The sequence below is a fragment of the Protopterus annectens genome, chromosome 5.part0 (assembly GCF_019279795.1).
Source record: "Protopterus annectens isolate FY-2018-M chromosome 5.part0, PAN1.0, whole genome shotgun sequence".
Taxonomy (NCBI): Eukaryota; Metazoa; Chordata; order Ceratodontiformes; family Protopteridae; genus Protopterus; species Protopterus annectens.
Window position 1 is genome coordinate 1,617,118,337 of NC_056735.1, and position 22,840 is coordinate 1,617,141,176.

General features: G+C 42.7%; 1 protein-coding gene across 1 annotated transcript in view; it reads left to right on the top strand.

Moving 5' to 3' along the window:
* The window catches only part of NIT2 (nitrilase family member 2), a 570,156-nt gene that overhangs the window by 172,692 nt on the left and 374,624 nt on the right, over positions 1 to 22,840 (top strand). The window contains exon 5 of the mRNA XM_044071381.1: positions 13,309 to 13,402. Within this exon, the coding sequence (XP_043927316.1) occupies positions 13,309 to 13,402 (94 nt within the window). The remainder of the gene's footprint in view (positions 1 to 13,308; positions 13,403 to 22,840) is intronic.

Genomic DNA, 22,840 nt, shown 5'->3' on the forward strand with positions numbered 1-22,840 from the left:
TGCCTGCATATTTGAACTGCTTCTTACTGAAATTGGTATACCTTGTTTGCTCTAGCATAGACTAGATCCAGGCCTGCTGAATCTGGCTTTGTTTGTATAACTCGAGCACTAATCCAGGCATTCTTCAAAGTATTAAATTGTATTTATTACTGCTTGGTAGTAACTTGATTAAAGTGTAGCTATCATTCTAAGTCTTTTGGATTAAGCACTTGGGCTTCAGACCAGTTGTTTTACATTAGGAAGGTTTGTGGCCTGCACTGTGGTGGCAGGACAGGTAGCTTACATCCTTCTAAGTTGGGAACTGCTGATTGAGGGCTCAGTGTCTGTTATTCTAAAGGTGTATTAATTCTGGTTTAAGCACTTGGGCTTCAGGCCAGTTGTTTTACATTAAGAAGGTTTGTGGTCTGCACTGTAGTGGCAGAACAGGTAGCTTACATCCTTCTAAGTTGGGAACTGCTGATTGAGGGCTCAGTGTCTGTTATTCTAAAAGTGTATTCATTCTGGTTTAAGCACTTGGGCTTCAGGCCAGTTATTTTACATTAAAAGGGTTCGTGGTCTGCACTCTTGTGGGAGGAGAGGCTGGACTCTGCCCTTCTGAGCTGGGAATTTCTGGTTAAAGGCTTATAGTGCCTGCATATTTGAACTGTTTCTTACTGAAATTGGTACACCTTGTTTGCTGTAGCATAGACAAGATCCAGGCCTGCTGAATCTAGCTTTGTTTGTATGCTTGTTGTTTGTTTGCTTGTTATTTCCCTGAAACGCTAATTCCACCTAAAACGCGGCTTTTCAGCGCTTCTGTGGATCCCTAGTGATATCTACATTGCTTACTGTACTTATTTCCTTGTTTCACTTGAAAGAAAGTTACTGTTTGTCGTTTTTGCATTTAAGTTACCTGTAACACATTGCATTTACGTTACCTGGCACTTGCTCACTAAAGCAATTATATATGTCAGCACTAAAAAATTAAAAGCACTACACCCTCACAAACTCCCCTTGAGTACCTTGTTCCCCATTGGCCCTTTTTTCAATTATAAAGGAATTCCCAATACTATTCTAGCATGTCCAAAGGTCAGTTGTCAATCTCCTCTCCAGTCCAGCTGGTGAATCTGGGAATCTTGAGGCAATGTTACAACTGCCTCATGTACACAGACAACCCTCTCCTCCTCCCAAAAATTCCAACACATGTGAGAGATGCAACCATATAGCCATACTGGAGGCTAAGCTCTCTCAACTCAGTACTGGCGAAACCAGTCAGGAGGAGAAGGAAACCACACTCACTACAATTCCAGTCTCACATAGACCTACCACGACAGCAAACCAAACACATAAACACACAAAAACATACCCGGAGGCTCTAAATAAAAGTCTGCCTAAGCAGCAGAGACCTCCAAAGCAGACACCCAAGCAACCACTACCCCAAAACAAAACACATGCAACACATAGCTCACAAAGCCAGTGTGCCGAACAGTCACAGCCCTTAAGGCTAAACAACACACCTGATACACTTGTAATAGGTGACTCTATCGTCAGGCACACTGACGTCCCACTTACCAGGCTGAACAAGGAGAAGGTCATGGTGAGCTGCCTGTCGGGTGCTAGGATCTGCCACATAACACAAGCACTCAGGTCACTCCAAGGCAAGTACAAATATGACTCAGTCATTGTCCATGCTGGTGTGAATGACCTGAGATGTACCTCCCTGGACTACATGAAAAGAGACTTAGAGGAGCTCTCTGAGCATGTAGCCCAGGCCGGTATGACCCTGACCTTGAGTAGCATCTTACCCTCACCAATAATGATGCCACAATATGAAGACAAGATGATCAATTTCAACAATTGGCTTAAGTATTGGTGTCATTCAAAGGGGATCCAATGCCTGTCAGCCTGGGATGACATGCTCAACAAGCCACGATGCTTCGCTAGGGACGGCTTGCACCTTTCACCCCTGGGCTTTCGGATATTGGCAAAGGCTCTTGCTACCCCCATAGTGCCTTTTTTAGGCAAGGCTCAAAAGACAAACCCACCTCCATAGGTATCACAAGGGATAAGAAACTAAGAGTAATGCTACTCAACGCCAGAAGTCTAAACCTCAAGATGCACGCACTCAAAACTCTCCTTAGCATGGAGAACATCGATATCTGTGCAGTAACAGAAACCTGGTTCAAGGCTCCCGAGAGCACCCCAGCACTACCAGGTTATACCTCATACCATGCTTTTCGGCCCCAAAACTTGGACCGAACCACAAAAGGAGGGGAGTATCAATATTCGTCAAAGATACCCACACTTCCAGGTTGGTGGCACAGCACGAAGCATCAGAGACTATCCATGTGCAACTAACAGTGGGTAAAACTGCCTTCCAGTTTATAGCCTGCTACAGACCACCCTCCGAAACCCAGGAACCCCACTCGGCCTTCCTGAGAACACTGGAAAATATGAAGGTCTCTCCAAACACCATTATATTGGGCGACTTCAACTACCCAAACATAGACTGGGAGCATTACTCTAGCTCCAACACCCTAGCCCAAAGGTTCCTAGAATTTATAAACTCAAATGCTATGGAACAACTTGTTACCACTCCCACAAGAGGGGAAAACATACTGGACCTGATCATCACCAACATGGGGACTCTATGCTCCAGACCAGAAGTGTGTCCCTCACTGGTAAGATCAGACCATAAACTAATCTCACTGGATATTCATATCCCGACTCCACCCCCTGCCCTGAAAACCACAGTGAAAAACTTCTCTAAAGCAAATTTCACACTCCTCAAAACCGAGGTGGAATCCTTCAAAGCCCCCGGGCCTATGGAAGATACGGCCCAGACCACAGAATCCTTTATAAACGCATTCTATGAACACCTTTAGGAATGCATGGATCATGCAATCCCAAATAAAACCAAGACCCAATCCTCCAAAGGCAGACGTCCTGTCTGGTGGACCCCGGCCATAAACAAACTATACAATAGAAGGAGGAAGCTACTACATGATAGAGCAAAATCCCAAAAAGGGAAGGCATCTCTGATCAGTATTAGCAAAAAACTACGGGCACTCATAAAATCGTCTAAGGCCAGCTTCGAGAGAAAAATTGCACAGGACGCTAAGGATAATCACAAGGCTTTCTTTAGTTATGTTAGGAACCTGGGTGGGAATTTCCAGATATGCTCAGAATTAGTCCAAAATGACAAAAATACACCAAACCCACAGACATTGCCAACATCCTAGCTGACAGGTTCAGCGCAAACTTCTCCCCTCCCACCAAAGGGCAAATATCTATCCCAGCAGAGTGCTGCCCCTGACATCTCAGATGCTCAGGTAAGAGCTGCCCTCCCCAAAGCAAAAAACAGCATCAATGGGACCAGACTGTGTCCCGGGCTGCGTCCTACATGAACTCCAAGAAGAGCTAAACCCAAACATAAAACTACTGTTCAATCTCAGCCTTACTACAGGATATGTACCCAAAGAGTGGCGTACAGCAACAGTGGTCCCTCTCCACAAAGGTGGTGCCTCAACGGATCCTGGAAACTATCGCCCCATAAGCCTGACTAGCTTGGTCTGCAAAGCTATGGAAAGGATCATCATGGACCTCATAAATAAAGATATTGGGGACCTGCAGACACTGGATCCTACCCAGTTAAGCTTTGTTAAGGGCAGATCCTGCCTCTTAAACCTGTTTGATTTCTTTGAAACAGTCACCAAGGCCATTGACGAGGGGAAGGTGGTCCACACAGCCTACCTGGACCTCGCAAAAGCATTCGATACAATACCCCACTCGGCCATTATAGATAAGCTCACCAGCTTAAATATGAACCCCTATGTCACTAGATGGGTTGCAAACTGGCTCAAGGACAGAACCCATATGGTTAGAATTGCTGGAGCCATGTCAGACTCCAAACCAGTTACAAGTGGCATCCCACAAGGCTCAGTCCTGGGACCTCTCTTGTTCGGTATATATTTCTCGGAGGTACAGGCCAACATGGAAGGACTGTGGCTGACCAAGTTCGCAGATGACTGCAAACTGGGCGCCATAATCGACTCTCCAGCCAACACAAGCATCCTCCAAAAGGGCCTCATAGAAACAGACAACTGGTGCCAGAGCCATGGCCTCAAGCTAAACGCCAAAAAGTGTATAGTCATCCCTTTGACAAAAACAAAGTGCCCACAAATTACCACATAGGTGGTAATCCATTAAGTACAGAAGAAGTAATTAGGGACCTGGGGACCCAAGTTGATAGCAATCTCTCATTTGGCAACCACGTGGCCAAAGTGGTTAGAAAAACATTTTATATAGCCCACCTAATCATGAAGGGATTCACATCTAGATCAGGGGAGGTCATCGTGCCTCTTTAATCATCCTTCATCAGGCCCATAATTGAGTACAATGCCCCTTTTGGGATGTACCTTACCAGACACCTGCAGCAACTGGAAAGACCCCAAAAGTACCTCACCAAGAGGATCAAGGGGCTCAAACAGATGCCATATGCTGCCCGGTTAAAGAAACTCCAGCTCTACTCAGTGGCATACCGCCTGCTCAGAGGCGATCTGTGCCTGACATATAAAGCCATGTCCAACCCAGAATTAATGGACATGCTGCACCTCAGAAAATCCAAATCCCATCGAGCTACGCTCGAGACTTGAACCTCAGCACTGAAATAAATAGGACATGCTGGAGGAACAGATTCATAACCCAGAAGCTCCCTTCACTCTGGAATAAAATCCCAGTCCAGGTTAGGCAGAGTCCCTCATTGACTCTCTTCAAGAGGAATCTTGATGAGTGTATGGGAGATCGTAGGTTTACCCCGGGTATCACTTCTGTGTCACTGTTAGACAGAGGCACAGTATACTAACCTTGAAAAAGGGCATAGCAAAATTAATTTAAAATGGGTGGCGAAAGCCAAACATACTCTGGCTAGGCTTATAAATGCCCTAGGGCAGATAGCCTAGTATGAACCTATGAACCTATTTCCCCTTTTGTATAGGTTCATGGATGTATACTAAGCTAACTGCCCGAAGGTCCAATTTAAGCCTAGCCAATAACCTGATGTCAGAATCAAACTATGTACTTTGTGTTTATGAGGTAAAGACCTTAACCATTATACTGTTTGTGAAAATGGGCTTGGTGTACAGTGGCACTGGGGTATAGACTGAAACACAGTGAAGGAAGAACTTGAAGAAGAAGCTGGAATTTTTTACTGCTAGAGTAATCCAGGGGGAACTACCAATGGAGACTGTTTCTCAGCAATATTAAGTTAAAAGGTACTTGCTGTTCACTTGGTTAAACCACAGAACTTTTTTGCTTGGAAAAACCTGCCTTATTTTCATTTGTATATAATAAATTACATTATTTTTTTAAACAGTGGTGGTCTCACCTGTTTTAATCTTCCACAATACGTACACATACACACACACACACACACATATATATATATATATATATATATACATACATATGTATACATATATATATATATATATATATATATACACATATATATATGTTCGTGTATATGTGTGTGTGTTACTCTCTCTCTTTCTCTCTCTCTCTCTATATATATATATATATATGTGTGTGTGTGTGTGTGTGTGTGTGTGTGTGTGTGTGTGTGTGTGTCTGTGTGTCACTCTCTCTCTCTCTCTCTGTTTTTCTGTATATTTATATTTGTGTATGTAAGTCTGGCTGCTTCACAGATTGACTTGCATAACATTGACACATTGACAACAAAATTTATTTCAGAAGCTTGACTTCACAGTATGCATGTTCCAATATGTAACCTTCGATTCTGCAAATTGTAAAACATTTTTTACAAGAAGCGAGCCCTCCTGCACTCCCCACACTCCCTGCTACTTATATACACCAGCTCTGAAATCACACAGTACAGGGAAAAGGGTATATTCCCCAGCACTAGTTTAACAGTGGTCTTGTGCCACTGTCTTATTAACATTTCTATCACTCAAATGGTACAGGCAGAACAGTCAACCAAACGAGTGGTGAGTTTAAATTTTCTAAACCTATAAACCTATTGTATAACCTATTATAATGCCTGCTGAGATGTTCTGTCATTGTTCTCTTCAAGAGGCAACACAAGAGTTTTCCTGATTTCTAATCTGACCTAGTTGTTTTAACAACATAGTCAAGGTACTGGAAGTCCAGCAAAGGAAAGTAGAATTGAGTGGTCTTTTATTCTTAGAAGAGTGTTTGGATTTCCTTAGATACAGGAACAACTCATATAGATTCCTCAGAGGTGACCTCTGTTTGGCATGCAAAGCAATCTCAGACCCCACCTTGATGGGACTGCTGCATATCCGCAAGTCAAACTCCACTTGATTAACCCGCACATGTGACTTCAACCTGGTCTGTGACATCAATATGACTTATTCGTGGGACACATTTGTGTCCTAGAGACTCCCCCTTCTCTGGAATAGACTCCCTCTCCATGTCAAGCAGAGTACCTCATTAACCCTTTTTAAGCGCAACCTGGGTAACTGGATGGGGAACAGAAGATACACCCCTGGGATTCCACCTGTGTCCCTGCTGGACTGGTTGGAATTTTGGCTAAAGTCTTGGCTAGGCTTGTAAGGACCTCAGGGCCAATAGCCTAGTAAAATCATATGATCCTATGGTGCTGGCCTGTGGCTATTAACTCTTCACTTTAATGCCATAGCTGACACAGATTTGAAGAGGGCAGAACCAGCATTAAATAGGGTGTGAGTAATTAATATTTTCAGTGTTTTCTTGTTAGGATCTATTAACTTATTTTGGCCCTCAGTATTCTGGCTGCTGCTGTTCTACTGCCTCTTATTTTCTGATTTCCTTTTGTGGGATACATTCATGGCTTGTGTTTCAAAACCTTCCTTTTCCATTTCCAGTTACTGATTTATTAACATGCTTAAGGACCGTAGTATTCTACAGAAAAATTCACAGTAACATAATAAATCATTAAATACAATTACAAGCATCTAGATGCATTTGGCAAGGTTTTGAAGAAGATTACATTTATTAGAATATACCTTTTGATATCAGTAGACTTTGAGGGACTTTATGAAACTTCGTATTCCTACTATAGTTGAACAGGTACTGAATTGAGTCTCACTAGGATAATGAATTCAAGCTGGAATGTTCCAGCAATAATCTGAGAATCACTAACAGTCTCTTGCCAAGAGAGCGAGAAAATGTAGGTGCATAATTTACACAGTTAATAAAATATAAGGTGTTTTTTTTCTATCTGGATGATTGCTCATTAGTATTTCAGAATCTGGGATATTTTGCATCAACAGATTTCAGATGTAGAGATCCCCTTCCAGAAAGTGATTATAACTGTAAACGGCATGTCACACTTAATCCTGCAGCAAGTGATGACATTCTTGAGACAACTTCAAGATTCACCTCAGATAAGCCTTCCTTCCATAGGATAAGATATGGAACATATCTACTTTGTGATCTCGCTGTCTTCAGTCATTTCAAAACAATTCCCCAGAGCACAAGGGTACAGATCTTCATGTTTTCCTGCATAACTAATTGTTTCTAATGCAAGGCTTTACAAGGGAAAGCTTAGATGGTTATTAAAGGGCATATAGAGTCAGGCAATAGACTTTCTCGAAACTTCAGTTGCACTTCAGTTAGTATAGTAGGAATTACACTGGTGGAGAGATTCTCGCAACCTTTCATTTGAATCGCCCATGCATCTTCCAAGTCTGTACCAAAACCTTAACTGCATAGCTTATGTGTGAACTGTATTTGTAGAATGTCAATGCAAGTGTCTCACATTCAGAAGCAGAAAAATGCTTTCCAGATTTCCTTCATTATCACTGTTACAGTATTATTCACTCTTGGGATATCCTCCTGAGGATAGCTGAACCCCCTACCCCATATGCAAAAATGGGAAAAGGTGTTGAGGAAGGATGGATGGATGGATGGACGGATGAATGAATGGATAGCCTAATGGCCATCCAGCATACCAAAGCCTTTACACCTTCCAGGTGTCCTACATCAGATGCATCTCCTACATGCAAGGCATAAGGTACATGTGTGACATTCTGATAAGGACAGTTGTGCCATGGGCAGGTATGGTAAAGTATAGATTTCTGCTTCCTTAGCTTTCAGGGCTGTTAATTACCTAGACCCATCTGACTAGGTAGGTCCTGGCTTTTCTGTCCAAACTTGGGTGCATTCTGGCTGATATGCCTGATTTGGATAGTAATTCTTCTGCCATTTCCCTTTTGAGCTCTACTTCTCAGGTGGCTTTTTCATTCCATTAACTGCAGCTATGATACTGCTGATGCCTCCTCTTTGGCAGCTGCATCTGAATCTGTAAAGAGGAGTTATTGTTGGTTGCCCTTCCAGGCTCTGCCTGAAGACATCAAGGCCTGATTATTAGACTCCACGTTAGACAACCAGATTCTCTTTGGCAGTGCTGCTGCTGAATTGTTTAAGACCCTTCAAGGTAAGAGTAAAGTTACATAGGATCTAAAACAAATCTTTGTCTCTCCTCTTCCTAAATTTCAGAGAAATTATTCTAAGTCTTCTTTTGTCCACAGGCAGCCTAGACAGCCTTGTAGGAGCAAGAGGGCTTTAAGGAGAGTTTTTCTAGGGGCAAAAGGGCTTTGAGTAGAGTTTTTCCGGACTAGCGTTCTCAGGATTCTAAGGGCCAGACGCTTCCTTTCCCTGACATAAGTGCTTCGGTTTGACATTCAGCCACTCATACCGCTTGGCCAGATTCCTCTGTCCATTAGGTTGATTCTTTCTTTTCTTGTATGGCAACAGATAACCACAAATGCTTGGGTGACTTCTATTATCCAGAATGGTTATTTTATGGTCTGGAAGTCCCTTCATCCATTCTCAGGCCTTCCTCAGCCTCCTCCTTGTCAGCTCCCACATTTTCCCTTGGTTATTCATTATCTGGTGGTACAAGTGACCGTCCAGCCTGTTCCCCATTCTCTCTAAGGGATACACTTTTATTCCAGGATGTTTCTGGTTCCCAGGAGGGGAGGGGTCATGGAGACCTCTTCTAGACTTGTTCTTTATCAACCCCTTTCTCAAGGATCCCTCTTTCAGGATGTTGCCTCCCCAGGCACTCTTCTTGTGCTGCTTTCTCAAGCTTTTCTGGTATTCCTTGATTTGAAGGATGCTTACCTCTATATTCCTATACAACCTGTTTGCAAGACTTTTTTACATTTCTGTATTTCTTCCTCTCATTAACAGTTTTCTTCTTTGCCTTTTGGGCTTTCTACAGCTCCAAGAGATTTTAGCAAATGTCTGGTCCCTTTGGTAGCCTTCTGCATACTTCAGGGAATTCAAATATTCCCTTACTCGGATGACCTTTTGATTCAAGCCCCCTCTTAGCAGCTCCTGCTTCAAGATCTTTATTTCATTAAATCTACGCAGTGTGAGGTTCACCCTCAGTCTCAAAAAGTTTGTGTTGATTCCTTCTCGGGACAAAGTGTTCCTGAGTTGCAGGATTCAGGCCATTCCATTGATGGCTTGCCTCCTGCCTCTCAAGGTCCACTCTGTGACTGCTTATTTCCACTCCCTTCTACATCTTCTAGTCCTTTCTAGGAAGGGACTTTTCTCAGAGCTGTGAGGTACATGGCATCCACAGTTCCCATAGTTCTCTTTGCCAAACTTCACATGAGGAATTTTCAGTGGTATCTCAAGACTGTTTGGCTCCAGCACTGCCATCCTCTGGAGTATCTGGTCCCTGTCTTGCTTTGCCTCAAGCTCAAGCTCTGCTGTTGAATTCACTAAATTTCCCTGAATCCAGGTCTCCCTTTTCAGGTTCCGCTCCCTGCACCAAAGTTGTACAGGGATGCCTCCAATCAAGGGTGGGGTACCTCCTTCAGCAACCTCAGAGTCCAAAATCTTTTGGTCACATCAACATCAAAGAGATGAGGGCTGTAATTCTAGCTCTTCAGGCCTTTCACTCCCTTTGGGTTCTGGGTCCTCTAAAGGTGAGGATTTTTACAGACAATATCAGTCATGTGGTACATCAACAAACAAGGGCATAGAAAATGTTACCTTCTTCACAGGCTGGCTTTTCAGGCTTGGGATTTTGCAGTCTGACATCATTCCATTCTTCAGGCATTTTACATTCCTTCAGAAAACAATTTTGTGGCAAGACTCTGTGAACAGGTCCAGGACAAGTCCTCACAAATGGATGCTTCACAGGGAGATGTTTCTGGACATTGTACATCGGTGGCTTGGGATTTTGCAGTCTGACATCATTCCATTCTTCAGGCATTTTACATTCCTTCAGAAAACAATTTTGTGGCAAGACTCTGTGAACAGGTACAGGACAAGTCCGCACAAATGGATGCTTCACAGGGAGATGTTTCTGGACATTGTATATTGGTGGGGTACTCCGTAAATAGATCGTTTTGCCTCCACTTTGAACAGACAACTTCCCCAGTTCTGCTCAAGAGTACAAAGTCTTCTGGCTTGAAAAGTGGACTCCATGTCTTTTTCTTGGAAGGGGATGTTTCTGTATGCCTATCCCCTTTTCCTCTTAACCAAAGATCTTGCATAAAATAATGTGGGACAGGCTCAAAATCTTGCTGGTGACCCCATTTTGGCCCACTCCACACTGGTCCTCCCTTCTGTTTCATCTGGCCAGGGATAATCATCACAAGTTACCTTGCAGGATGGATCTTCTCACACAAGACAAAGGATCACTCATTCATCCTCACTTTCCCAGCCTTCAGTTGACAGTTTAGGTAACAGGGTTTTGATTCCTTTTAGACACCAATTTTCTGAGGACGTTTCAGGTTTTGCAGGATGCCAGGAAAGTCATTACTGGAAAATCCTATGTGACTAAATAGAAGAATTTTTCTGTTTGGTGTCTCAAGCATGAACTGGACCCTTTTTTCTGTGGATTTTGCTATGGTTCTTTCATATTTGTAAGTTATACAAATCATCTGTTTGTTAGACATGTTTATCTGTTAAAGCTTATTCCCCAACCATTTCCAGTTATCTCTCTCTAAATCCACCTGTGGCTTCTAGTTTTAAAGTCAAAAAGTTTCTGAAAGGCATCCTTCATATTTAGCCTCCAAGAAAGTCTATTCCTTCTTCTTGGGAGCTTAATTTTGTTCTTGAGAAATTGACTCAGTCCCCTTTTGAACCTTCAGTTTCCTCCTTACAACATTGTCCTTGGAAGACTGTATTGTTGGTGGCTTCTACTTCTACCAAGAGGGTCGCTGAACTTCAAGCACTCATGGCAATTCCACTTTTTTAGTTTTTCACAAGGACAGGGTGTCTACTCATACCAGTCCTTCTTTTATGATCAAGTGGTTAATGATTTGTCCTTGAATTCATCCATTCATATTCATTCTTTCTTCCCTTCTCCAGAGAATCATAATGAGAGGGTTCTCACACATTGGATTTACATAGACAGCTCAGATATTGCCTAGACAAGACTGAGCAGCTTTTTGTTTCCTTTCATACCAGGAAATTAGGTTTGCTGGTGTCTAAGCAAAACATCTCCTCCTGGATTCCTAAGGTCATTTCTTTTTGTTATTCTTTTCATGGCAAGCAGCTTTATTTTCTGTTTGTGCTCATTGTACTAGAGCAGTAGCCTCTTCTGGTGTTTTTTTTTTTGAAAATCTGGATACTAGATCCATTTTGGAAGTTGTTACTCAGACTTTCACCAAACTTTAGAAGCTGGATGTTATTTCTAGAGCCAGGGCAGGTTTTGCTAGGGCCGTCCCTCATGTTGTTTTTTGGTGGGCTGTTCTTTGGCTTCCTCCTACCATACTTTCCATTTGCTTTTGTACTCTCCAAAGAGTGTACTGCAGCAGTAATAAGGAAGGACATAGAGCAGTTGTTTAAGATCTTACCATAACAGTAGATGTATTACTTCTCACTGTTGCAATATTTGCCCCCTCCCTCTTGCTCCATTTCATTCTGTTGCCTTTCTCATGGCCAAGGGGTCTTTTTTACACTCTCTTCTTCTACTACTTCTTTTTCTTCCCTTCCTCAATGTACATGTTATTATTTTCCTCTGGGGTGTTCTAGTTCTACTGGGACACTTCAGTTCTGAGGATTATATGCTTATACGCACATATGTGCCTTACGTTTTTGCACGTAGGATGTCCGTTTGACATATGGTGCCTGAAAGGTGTAAATGCTTTGGTATACTGGCCAGGTGTTTTGCTATCCTCAGTAGGATATCCTAAAAGTGAAGAATACTGCAGCAATAAGAAGTAGGACATTTACTGTTATGGTCAGATCTTACACAGCTGTACTTTTCCAAGGCAGACTTGACTGCACTATCTCCGGTAGTATAAGCTTTTCTAGACAAGCATTTTGTCTACTTACAGAAGTGAGGGCAGTAGAGTGGTACTGCTGATAGCATTGCCGCATCACAGCAAGAAATTATCTGGTTTGACTCTCAGCTGATGTTCCTTTTGTGTGGAGTCTGCATGTCTGCCCAGTGTTCATGTGCTTTCCTCCCACATTTCAAAGACATGCAGTAAGTGAATTGGACACTCTAAATTGGCCATAGGTGTGAGTGTGCATGTGAGTGTGTGGTATGGAAGAATAACTGCAGTAGGGCTGTCTTCCCAGTGGTATGAACTTTGGATCTAAGTGATTGTCACTGTTAGGTGACACCCTGTCCCCATGTCCAAAAATGGGAAAAGTGGCTTGTGGATGGATAGTACAAAAAGTACTGAAAAATTTGATGGCACACATACAATGCTCAATTATATCTTTGGCCTTTCTTTTGCACTATGAAAAGCAGACATTCTAGATGTCATTGCTTTCTCTGGAGTCTGTAGCTAACTTCCAGACATAGCACAGCATACTGCTAACTAGGTCCAGAAGCATGCCTATTTCATGCATCAGGACTGAAAACATCTAAAAGTAGAAGTGAAAGGATAGGTGCAAGAGGTGGGAAGAGGCCATCTTTGGTTTATTTTAGGTGGCAGAAGCAGTTGTACTGAGTGAGTTGTTTCTTTCCCTAATGTGTACACCTACGTATTTTGTGCCTGTGTAATATTACAAGTACAGATCACTTGGATGTGGGGCAAAATGCTGAACAGTATTTCTAAGATGGAGTAGTTCAGAGACATAAAGACAGGGACACGAGTTTCTGAAACGTTATAATTTTCTTCCCAGTATAGTAAGAATTCATCGTCCAGAAATGGCAATTTTTTTAAGCATTTGGCTCCCATATTAAGTAGGTGCAGTATAAATGCAAGTCTTTTCTTGATGTATGTCAATACTAGGATTTTAACTGATGTAGTCTTCATTATTCCATATAAAGGAAGATGAATTTGCTTGAGGTTTGATGTGTTTTGCCTTCTGTTTGTTTCTAATTAGATACACTTGTTTGACATTGATGTGCCTGGGAAGATCCGTTTTCAAGAATCAGAAACACTGAGTCCAGGGAGCAATTTCTCTGTGTTTGAAACCCGTAAGTATAAACCATAGCAGTACTTGTTTTAGTTACTTTGTCCCTCCATCATTCTCCCCACACTGTCCTCAGGACCTTAAAACCTGCCCAATGGTGACCATTTACTTCTTTCATTCCTCTAACAAGGAAGAGATGGTTTGCCCTCCCAGTGTAATGCCATCTTACCCAGGAATAAGTCAGCAATGAACTTAACTAGCAGGCAGGTCCAAGCTTTTTCATAGATCTGTTTCTTGCCAGAAGACCCAGTTTACTTCCAAGAGTGCATTGCCACATGGCAGGTTCCAGTTGTCTGTGCTTACTGGTAGATGTGGCAGGGTTTCTCGTTGTCTAACCATTTTCAGTGAGACTGGCAGAGCTGTATAGGCAGTAAGCTACTCTCTTCCATCCCCCCATTTTGATCTGGACCTGTGTTTCTGATTGAACCTGGGGTGGTCTTGGTGTGACTGGATTCCCTGCCTTCAGTTCATTTGGCTGTCCTCTTAGTGGCATTTAATTTCTTAGACTTGCGGTATTCACACAGGAAAATGTTAGTAGTTTGTGTAGAACTTAGCCACAGAAAGCCTGTACGGGGTTGAATTCCATCTTGAAAACATGCAATGTGGGGCAATGTTATGAATGTTTTCAATGTGCTTATTTATTTATTTATGTTTATTGTACATTTGTTTACCGGGAAAATCCAACTGGGTGAACAACCCATTTTCAGCTGCGGCCCGGGGAGGAAAGTTCCACATGTAACAAAAAAAAATACATGAACTTGTTGTTAAAGCTGAATAATTATACGTGTTATCAATTTTTTTATGACAATGTACATAGGTTCACAGGATGATACTAGGTTATTGGCCCGGAGGCCCTTATAAGCCTAGCCAAGAATTTCACCCATGTTCCCTCAAAATCAGCACCTGTTTCCCCTGTCCAGCAGGAACACAGGTGGGATCCCAGGGGTGTATTTTCTGTTTCCCATCCAATTGTCCAGGTTCCCCTTAAAGAGGGCTAGAGAGGTTATTACATAGAGAGGAGGACAATTTTCTCAGAGATGCAGTATGTACAGGTATTTTAAAATAGTAATCTAGGAGGCAGGACCAGCCTTTGGTCAGCTGGTGCCCTAGGTTAAAAGTCTCCACAGCCCCCCCAACACCACCCTGTGCCCCCATCCTGGCCTACTTACACCATCCAGATTACTGGAAAAGCACCCCTGCTAGAGCAGTGCCCTAGGCGGTCACCTAGTTGGCCTATACCTAAGGCTGGCTATGCCAGGAAGATTTACACAAGATTAAATGAACTTGCATTATTGCTGATAGCCAGAAAGAGGAGAATTTGCATGAGCAAGCAATTTTACAGCCATTTAGCCTGGACTAGTACAGATACAAAGCCAAGAGTCAGTAAGGAAGCTTTTAAGAGAATTTTTGAACTGATTGGTATTGATAGTGGTTCTAATGGTATGAGGAAGCGAATTCCAAGTATTTGCTACATGGTGGGAGGGGTCTATATTACAAGACTGAAGACGCATTCTTTTGAATGCATCTCTGTCGAACATAAAAGGCTGAAAACGCAAAATATCAAAGCGGCTGTTAAGCAAATTCTTTCCCTGGGAAAGAATTTGCTTGGCCACTTCGGTACTTTGCCATTTTCGGCACTATACTGCCGTCTCGGAGTTGGTATATTTAAGTAGGGGGGGTGTGGGGGGCAAAGCCCCCCACTTAATGTAATGTTTGAAATTGTTTTTTATTTTTTGTTGTAACAGTGATTTTTTTTTTTCCCTTGGAAAAAAATCACTCTTCTGACACTTCCACATTGTAAGCTTTCACTTACATAGGGTCGATTAATCACTGTTCGCTTTTTTAAGCATTCGGTGATCTAATATAGACCCGGTGGGAGTATAGGGAATCACCAGCACTGTCGGGCGGATTTGGTCACTTGTAGTACTGATTTATTTGTTGAGCGTAGACTGCGGTTAGTAGAATAAGGTTGCAGAATGTTTAGTAGAACTATGTTTTTTTCAGCCTGATATAGTAGTTTGTGTGCCATGCTTAGTTGATTGTAGGATAATACTTGTGGTAGTTCTGACCAGGATAGTTTTTTTAAGGAGTGACAGTGGTGTGTCTGAAGTGAACAGTCAGTGACAAATTTTGCTGTTTTGTTACAGCATATTTCAAGTTTCTTTTAAGTCCGTCTTTTAAGGTTGACAGGAATTGGGGAGACATACAGCAGTGTTGATAGGAGGTGGGTTGTGACAGTAGCTAACCTAGAAGTATCTGTTAGATAGTTTTTGTTTCTGTATAAGGTACCCATTTTTTTATTAACTTTCTTAATTGTTTGTGGTATATGTAGTTCAGATCTTAAGTTATTGTAAATTGTGACACCTAGTAATTTTGTTTGCGGTTCCAGAGTGATTTTTGTGTCATTGCCAGCAGTAATATAGAAAGTGGTTGGGGCGTGTGAGGTTGTAGTGGGTTGGAAGATCATGAGGTTTTTTTTTTTTTTTGAGGTTAAGTATAAGCTGTGAGTTTGATAGCCATAATTCTGTTTCAGAGAAGGACTTCTGGGTTATGTCTTGGAGGTGGTGAAAGGTCGGTGCAGTGCATATAAGTGTTGAGTAGTCTTCGTATTGGATAATGGAAGCTAGTGGAGTAGCGGTGTTAAGGTCAGTTGTAAAAATACTGAAGAGTAGTGGACTAAGAATAGAACCCTGTGGGACTCCTAGTGTGACCGGGAGAAAGGGGGAGAGGTTGTGCTGCCATTTTACTGCTTATTGGTGGCCATCTATATAACTTTGGAACCATAAGAGAGCGGAGGATTAAGGTTCAATTTGGAAAGAACAGTTAGTAATTTGTGGTGAAAAACCATATCAAAGGCCTTGGCAATATCTAGGAAGACTGAGAAACTGTTTTGCCTTCATTTCTGAGTTAGTTGAATGTATTGGTGAAGCTGAGAAGAGCAGTCATGGTACTGTGATAGGGTCTGAAGCCATGTTGGGAGTTGGTTAGAAGGTTATTGGTGGTAAGGTATTAGAGAAGTTGTGAGTGGATGCATCTTTCAAGTAGTTTTGATAGTGGGGAAAGAATGGCTATGAGTCTGTAATTTGTGAACTCTGTTGAATTGCCGCCTTTGTGTATCGGGGATATGTGAGCAATTTTCCATATTGATGGGACATATTGTTCAGTAATAGACCTATTAATAAGAATTGACAAAGGCTAGAGTATGGCTTCAGCTGCTAATTTTAAGTTTTCAGCTGGTAAGTTATCTGCTGCTATTGTGGTAGGTTTGAGTTTCTTTAGTAGCTTCTCTATGGTAGCTGTGGAGATGGGCTGGAAAGTGAGAGAGGTGTTTTTTTTATATTGAAAGGTTTGGGAGGTATTGGTGGATCAGAGTTATTGTTTTTAATTAGGCGTAATATACTTTCTGTTAAGTACTTATTAAATTCTTCTGCAATGATTCCTGAGCAGTCTGGTATATTGGGAGGAGGGTTGTGGTTTGTCCTGGGTGAAGAATGGTTTTGATTATGCTCTAAAGTTTTGGGGATTATGTTGGTGCTTCCATTGTAAGCTAGTGTAGTAGTTTTTTTTTTGTCAAGGTTGATGTGGTGTTTGGCCTTTGTCACTCGTCTAGTCAGGATACAGTAGACGAGTCTTTGTGGGTTCTGTTCAGTCAGCTTTATTATGCACAAACACATCACGACAGAAGCTTACCGACTTTAACTTAGGTAACTTATATACAAAATAGATATTGCTTTCATACATGCTCACTCTCTAACTGCACTCTCAAAATGGAACTGGGTATACCACGTACCTACTACTTATATGAGCACATTCAGTCCTTGATATACTTCTTAAAGATACAGCACATACACTCTGTTCTACAGCCTTATTTTTAACTTGTTGGTAAGCTATGCGATTATATTGTGTTTGCAAGTGTGCCGTAATTGCCTAGTCTTGTCCCTTTGCCTAAGGAGGCTTCTTGTTTCATTAGTTAGCCATGGTGTATAATTAGCCTTTGTGAAAACTGTTCTAGGAGGGGCCATGCTGTTAAGAATTTTGAGGAAGGTAGTGCTAAAATATTCTACTACGTCATCTAGGGGCATATCCTTAAGGGGGTAATGTTAAATTTTTTTAGTGTGCTTATTAAGTCTTGGGGGAGGGGATTGAAGTTTTTCTTACTATGGATTTGGTAAAAAGTAATATGTTTAATAGGTTGACATGTTGCCTTAATAAATAGGTTGGTGTATGGTCACTGAGACTGTCAAGTAGGCAGTATGTTGCTAGTGGTATGGTTTGTTCATTGATGTCCAGTCCAGTATTGATTGTTTGTTTGATTTTTTTGTCTATCCTAGTAGGAGTTTGGATAAGCTGTGTGAAGCCATAGGGGTTGATATGATTGCTGGAGTTGTGTGAGTCACTGGCTGTCCAGTCTATGTTAAAATCACCTGTAATGATATATGTTATGTTGTCCTATCTCGCCTTTATTCTGTACTCGTTGGGTTTGGAACCAAGCATCGGTTCCAACTCGGCCTAATTCCAAAGCTATAGAGCTTCCACTGGCACTAGGCTATGGCCTATCCCATGATGCTCAGGGAAGATTACCCAGATCTTGTTTGCCACTCAAACAGATCAGGTGACTTCTAAACTGACTGTTGGCTAAGTGACTTTTCTTCTTTACCTTTTCTATAGTTTTTTACATTTGGATAGTTATTTCTTTAGCGTTTTAATAGTTTTGTTATTAAAAGGGTTACTAGTGTAATTCTTGACTATTTTCCCCTGGATTTTGGTGTTGTTGGCCATCGTTGTTTTTCTCTTAAGGCCTGTTTTGTTTCTGGTTGTTACACTCCCTATCCCTTTGTTGTAAGCTTGTTTTACTTGGAGAACTTTTTATCCCCTTATAGGTAGCTCATTTAAGTTAGAGTTCTCCTTGCTGCCTGTTTAACTCAAAGGGCCGCTCCCCTACCCCTTCATTTTTTCCTGTTGTTGTTTGTGAGGAGAGTCCATTTGTGTTAAAGGGCTTCTTCTCTCTTTAGCGCACTAACTGTTTGTTAGGCTTTAAAGCTTTTTGTTCCTTAAAAAAAGAAAGAAAAAAAAAACTTGAATTGTTTTCATAGACTATTTTTTCTTGTGTCTATAGTGAATATTGTTAAGTTTCCGTTGTTGATAGTGTAGCATTCTTACTCTGATTTTGAAATTGTGAGAGTTATTCCTTTTATAGGGTTACATATCTGTATAGTTTTCGTATAAGTCCTGATCAGACATGTCCAAAGACCTCAAAGAACTGAGACCATCTGGTTTCAAGAAATGTGATGTGTAACCAAGAATATATCCCTTACAGGTGGGCACACCAGTTGTGTTTATTGCCTGAGTGCCCTTCATTTGCAAGAATCTTGTGCTTTTTGTCATGTCTTCAGCAATAGAGTGCTCTTAGAATGTAAAAACAAGGTAATAGTGAGAGGGCTGCTTAAGACCCCTTTCTCAGAGGTTTTGGAAGGGTCTCGGAGCTCTAAATCTTCTGAAAAATCCCCCTCTTCTTTTAAGTCATTGAAGTCGGGTAAAAGGACTGCTTCTTCGGCTCCAGCATTTGAGCTGTGTAAAAAACTTGTGGCAAAAGAATCTGGCTCGGAACCAAGGGCTATTGGTTCCGAAAAGTCTCCCTCTTCGGTTCCAACTGCAACTATGGAGCTGAAAGAGTTTTTTTTTAGGAGATGGTCCCCAGTATTGGAACCAGTCACTCCAACATTAAGATCTCCGCTCCTACAAAGAGCAAGATCACCATCTTTATCCTCGTGGTCCTCCAGGAGTTTATCGGATGATGATGTAGAGCGAGTGGTGAAGAAACTCCTTCAAACACCGGCACTGGCAAAAATTCTATCGACTCCAACCCAAAAGGAACCGGAGTTAACAAGGACTTCTCCCCCTTCTTCGGTTCATTCTCCAACCTGACCTGGGGTTTCAGAGCCAGAGCACTTGGGCCTGATCGTAGTGAAACCATTGGAACTGAGACATCCAACAGGATCGTTGGTTCCAACATCTACTCTGACTACCTCGGTTCTGTCGGAATCTGAGGAGTCTAGGAACCAACGTTCTCCCTTCCGGTCAGGGGAGGGGAGTCGGATTGGACAGCTGTCCAAGCTGATTCTACCTCTCGGGGCTTCGGCGCAGTTGAGCTCGACTCCTACATTGGCTTTGGAGCCAACTGCTCTGCTTTGGGGTCATTCTTTTGGTTCTTCGGAGCCAAGGACCTCCTCGGAGCGGGGTGAGGGGGCTTTTGAGCTGATGGAAAGACTGCTCCACTCTCGGTTTCAAGTACTCTTCTCCCAAAAGTGCCTCTGTCGGACTCAGCACCATCACTCCACCCAAGCACAGAGACCCTAAGCCCCAGGAAGCCCCTGCGGGAGAGACAATCTCTTCCAAAACTTCCCCAGAGGACCCCTCTGAGGAGGCCCCTCAGAAGAGATTGTGCAAGAGGAAGCACATAGACTCCCCGGATGAGTCTATCACCTCAGACACTGACCTGGATGAATCAGACGGGTCCCCATGGTCCCCCTCTGAAGATGTCTCCTTTGCAGCCATCCTGGAGATTCTTCAACAGAGGGGTGGCTGGAAGCCCACCAATCCTTCTGAGGATGAGTCGGGGTCTATATTATATCATTGAACGCTTAAAAAAGTGAACAATGAATAATTGACCTCATGTTAGCAAAAGCTTACAACCTCGAAAGCTCAGAACAGTGATTTTTTTCCAAGGGGGGGAAAAAAAATCGCTGTTCCAAAAAAAAAAAAAAAAAAAGAAAAAAATTTGAAAGAATACATAAAATGGGGGGGGGGGCTTCGCCCCCCCACCCCCCTACTTAAATATACCAACTCCGAGATTGCACTACAGTGCCGAAAATGGTAATGTAACAGAAGCGGCCAAGCAAATTCTTTCCCTGGGAAAGAATTTGCTTAAAAGCTGTTTCCCTATTTTGCCTTTTCATTGTTTTAAGTTCGACCAAGACGCATTTAGTAGAATGCGTCTCTGGTCATCTAATAGGAACCCTTGAGTCGGTATACCTGGAAGCTTTTGGGTTTCGCTTTTGGGTCTCCACCTTTTGATCAATTGATGAATGTTATTGCATGAAAGGTGTGGGGCTCTCCAGATACAGTGGACCCTGTTCCAGGGATGCCTAATAAATTCATTACAGCACCCACAGAAAAAGAATTTCTAACTAAAGGCGTCCCAGTAGATGCTGTGGTGGTGGCGGTGGCCACAAAGAAGGAATTGTCAGAAACTTCCTCATATGTTCATCCACCAAATAGAGTCTCGGACGATGGACAGATATGGAAAGCGTACCTTTTCTTCAGCGGCATTTACGCTTCGATCTCTAAATTACCTGACCCATTTTACGAGACTACAAAGGGATCTCCTGAAAGAGCTAGGAGATGCCCTTCAGGATACTGTAGCTGCTGGGGTTTCAGATAAAGTTTCCTCTCAGCTCTCCACCCTAAACTCCATGGTTAACTCTTCCATGTGACTGATTACATATGCAGCCGATAGAGCGAGCAGGGCAGCAGGTACAGGAATTTCCTTAAGGAGACATTCTGTGTGCACCTGTGTGACTTTGCTGAACCCTTCAAATCTTCCTTCACTAATGCCCCTTTTAATGGCTCGTCATTGTTTGGGCCCAAAGTTAAAGAAACCTTAACCAGGTGTGAACAGGAGGGGAAGACTCTGTCTGCCGCAGGAGTCCATTTTTCCATTCCCGCTAGACCGTATCCCAAAGGTCAGAGAGGGGGGAAAATGTGGTTCCGCAAGTCCCAAAGAGTATTTCCCGATGCATGTGGTGACTCTTCCGCCATTGGCAGAGGGGGAAGTAACAATGAAAGATGCCAACCTCATGGCAGAGGGTGTCCGCAGAACCAGGGTGACAGGGATTCTTTCCTTGGAAAGCCCTTTCAGTGCTCCTGAGAGGAGGCCTGTCTGTCCATCTCCGGAGGCAGTCGGGGGTCGCTTATCATTGTACCCAAACATCTGGCTGGAAATCACACAAGACAAATGGGTACAAATGTTCATATCCAGAGGTTATTACATATCCTTTTCCACTCCCCCTTTGGAGAAACAGTCTGTCCCAGATATTCCACCCAGTCAGAGAGACTATGCAACATTAAAAGTACAGAAGTTGCAAGAAAAAAAGAGTCATCTAAAATGTCCCTGCAGACCAGACTGGATCCAGAACTTACTCAAGGTTCTTTTTAGTTCCAAAAAAGACAGGGGACTGCAGACCCATTTTGGCTCTCAGCAGATTAAATAAGTCCATCAAGAAATCAAAGTTCCGGATGATAACACTGCAATCAGTATTTCCCTTTCTGGGGAGAGACGATTGGATGTGCTCAATAGGTCTCCAGGATGTGTACTACCACATAAAAATGAGCAGGCGATCCAGGAGACACTTACACTTTTGGCTGGGAGCCAGTCAATGCCAGTTTTGAGCCCTGCCCTTTGGTCTCACTACAGCCCCCAGAGTGTTCACCAAATGCATAGCAGTGGTTATTGCTCACTTGCGGCATCTAGGATTCCATGTGTTTCCATACCTAGATGACTGGCTCCTAACTGCCACCACCAAGCATCTACTAGTACAAGCAAGGGACGAAACCATTCATCTCTGTTCCAAGCTAGGTATTACAGTTAATTTCAAAAAGTCTGCCTTGTTGCCTTCACAGCATCTTATATTCTTAGGTGCAGAATTAGACTCAAGGAAAATGATGCCCAAACTTAACCCCAAAAGGATTCAGTCCCTACACCATCAAATTAAGAACTTGATATCCAAAAAAAGTACAGGCAAAGACTGTCTTGTAGGTTCTGGACACCATGACAGCTGCAATCATTTTAGTACCTCTAGTGCGTTTGCACGAGAGTTCTTCAATGGCTACTTTTCTCCCAGTGGTCTATGCAAGATCTGCCACTGTCACACAAGATCATTATCACAGAGTCCTACAAAAAGGACCTACGGTGGTGGCTTTAAATGACTCTGTTGACCATGGGCCGTCTGTTTGTCTTTCCGCAACCAACAGCCACACTGACCATGGATGCTTCTCAGATAGGGTAGGGGGACATTATCTGGGAAAGACTGTCCAAGGCATCTGGCAGGAACACGAGAACCACTTGCATATCAATGTCCTAGAGAGTGGTGCTCTACACATTGCAAGCATTCCAGGACTCTCTTCCGATAGGAACTATTGCAATTCAGACAGACAGCATGCCAGTAGTGAGGTACATAAACAAACAAGGAGGAACTAAATCCTAGTCCCTATGAATAGAGCCGCAAAGAGTATGGCAATGGGCTGTCTCTTCTCAACGTTTTCTGACAGCAGCCCACATCCCAGGGAAATCTAACGTAATAGCGGACAAACTTGGCAGAGCTATTTTGTTGCCTCACAAGTGGTCCCTAAAACCAGAGGTTGCGGAAGAGATTTTCTGCAAATG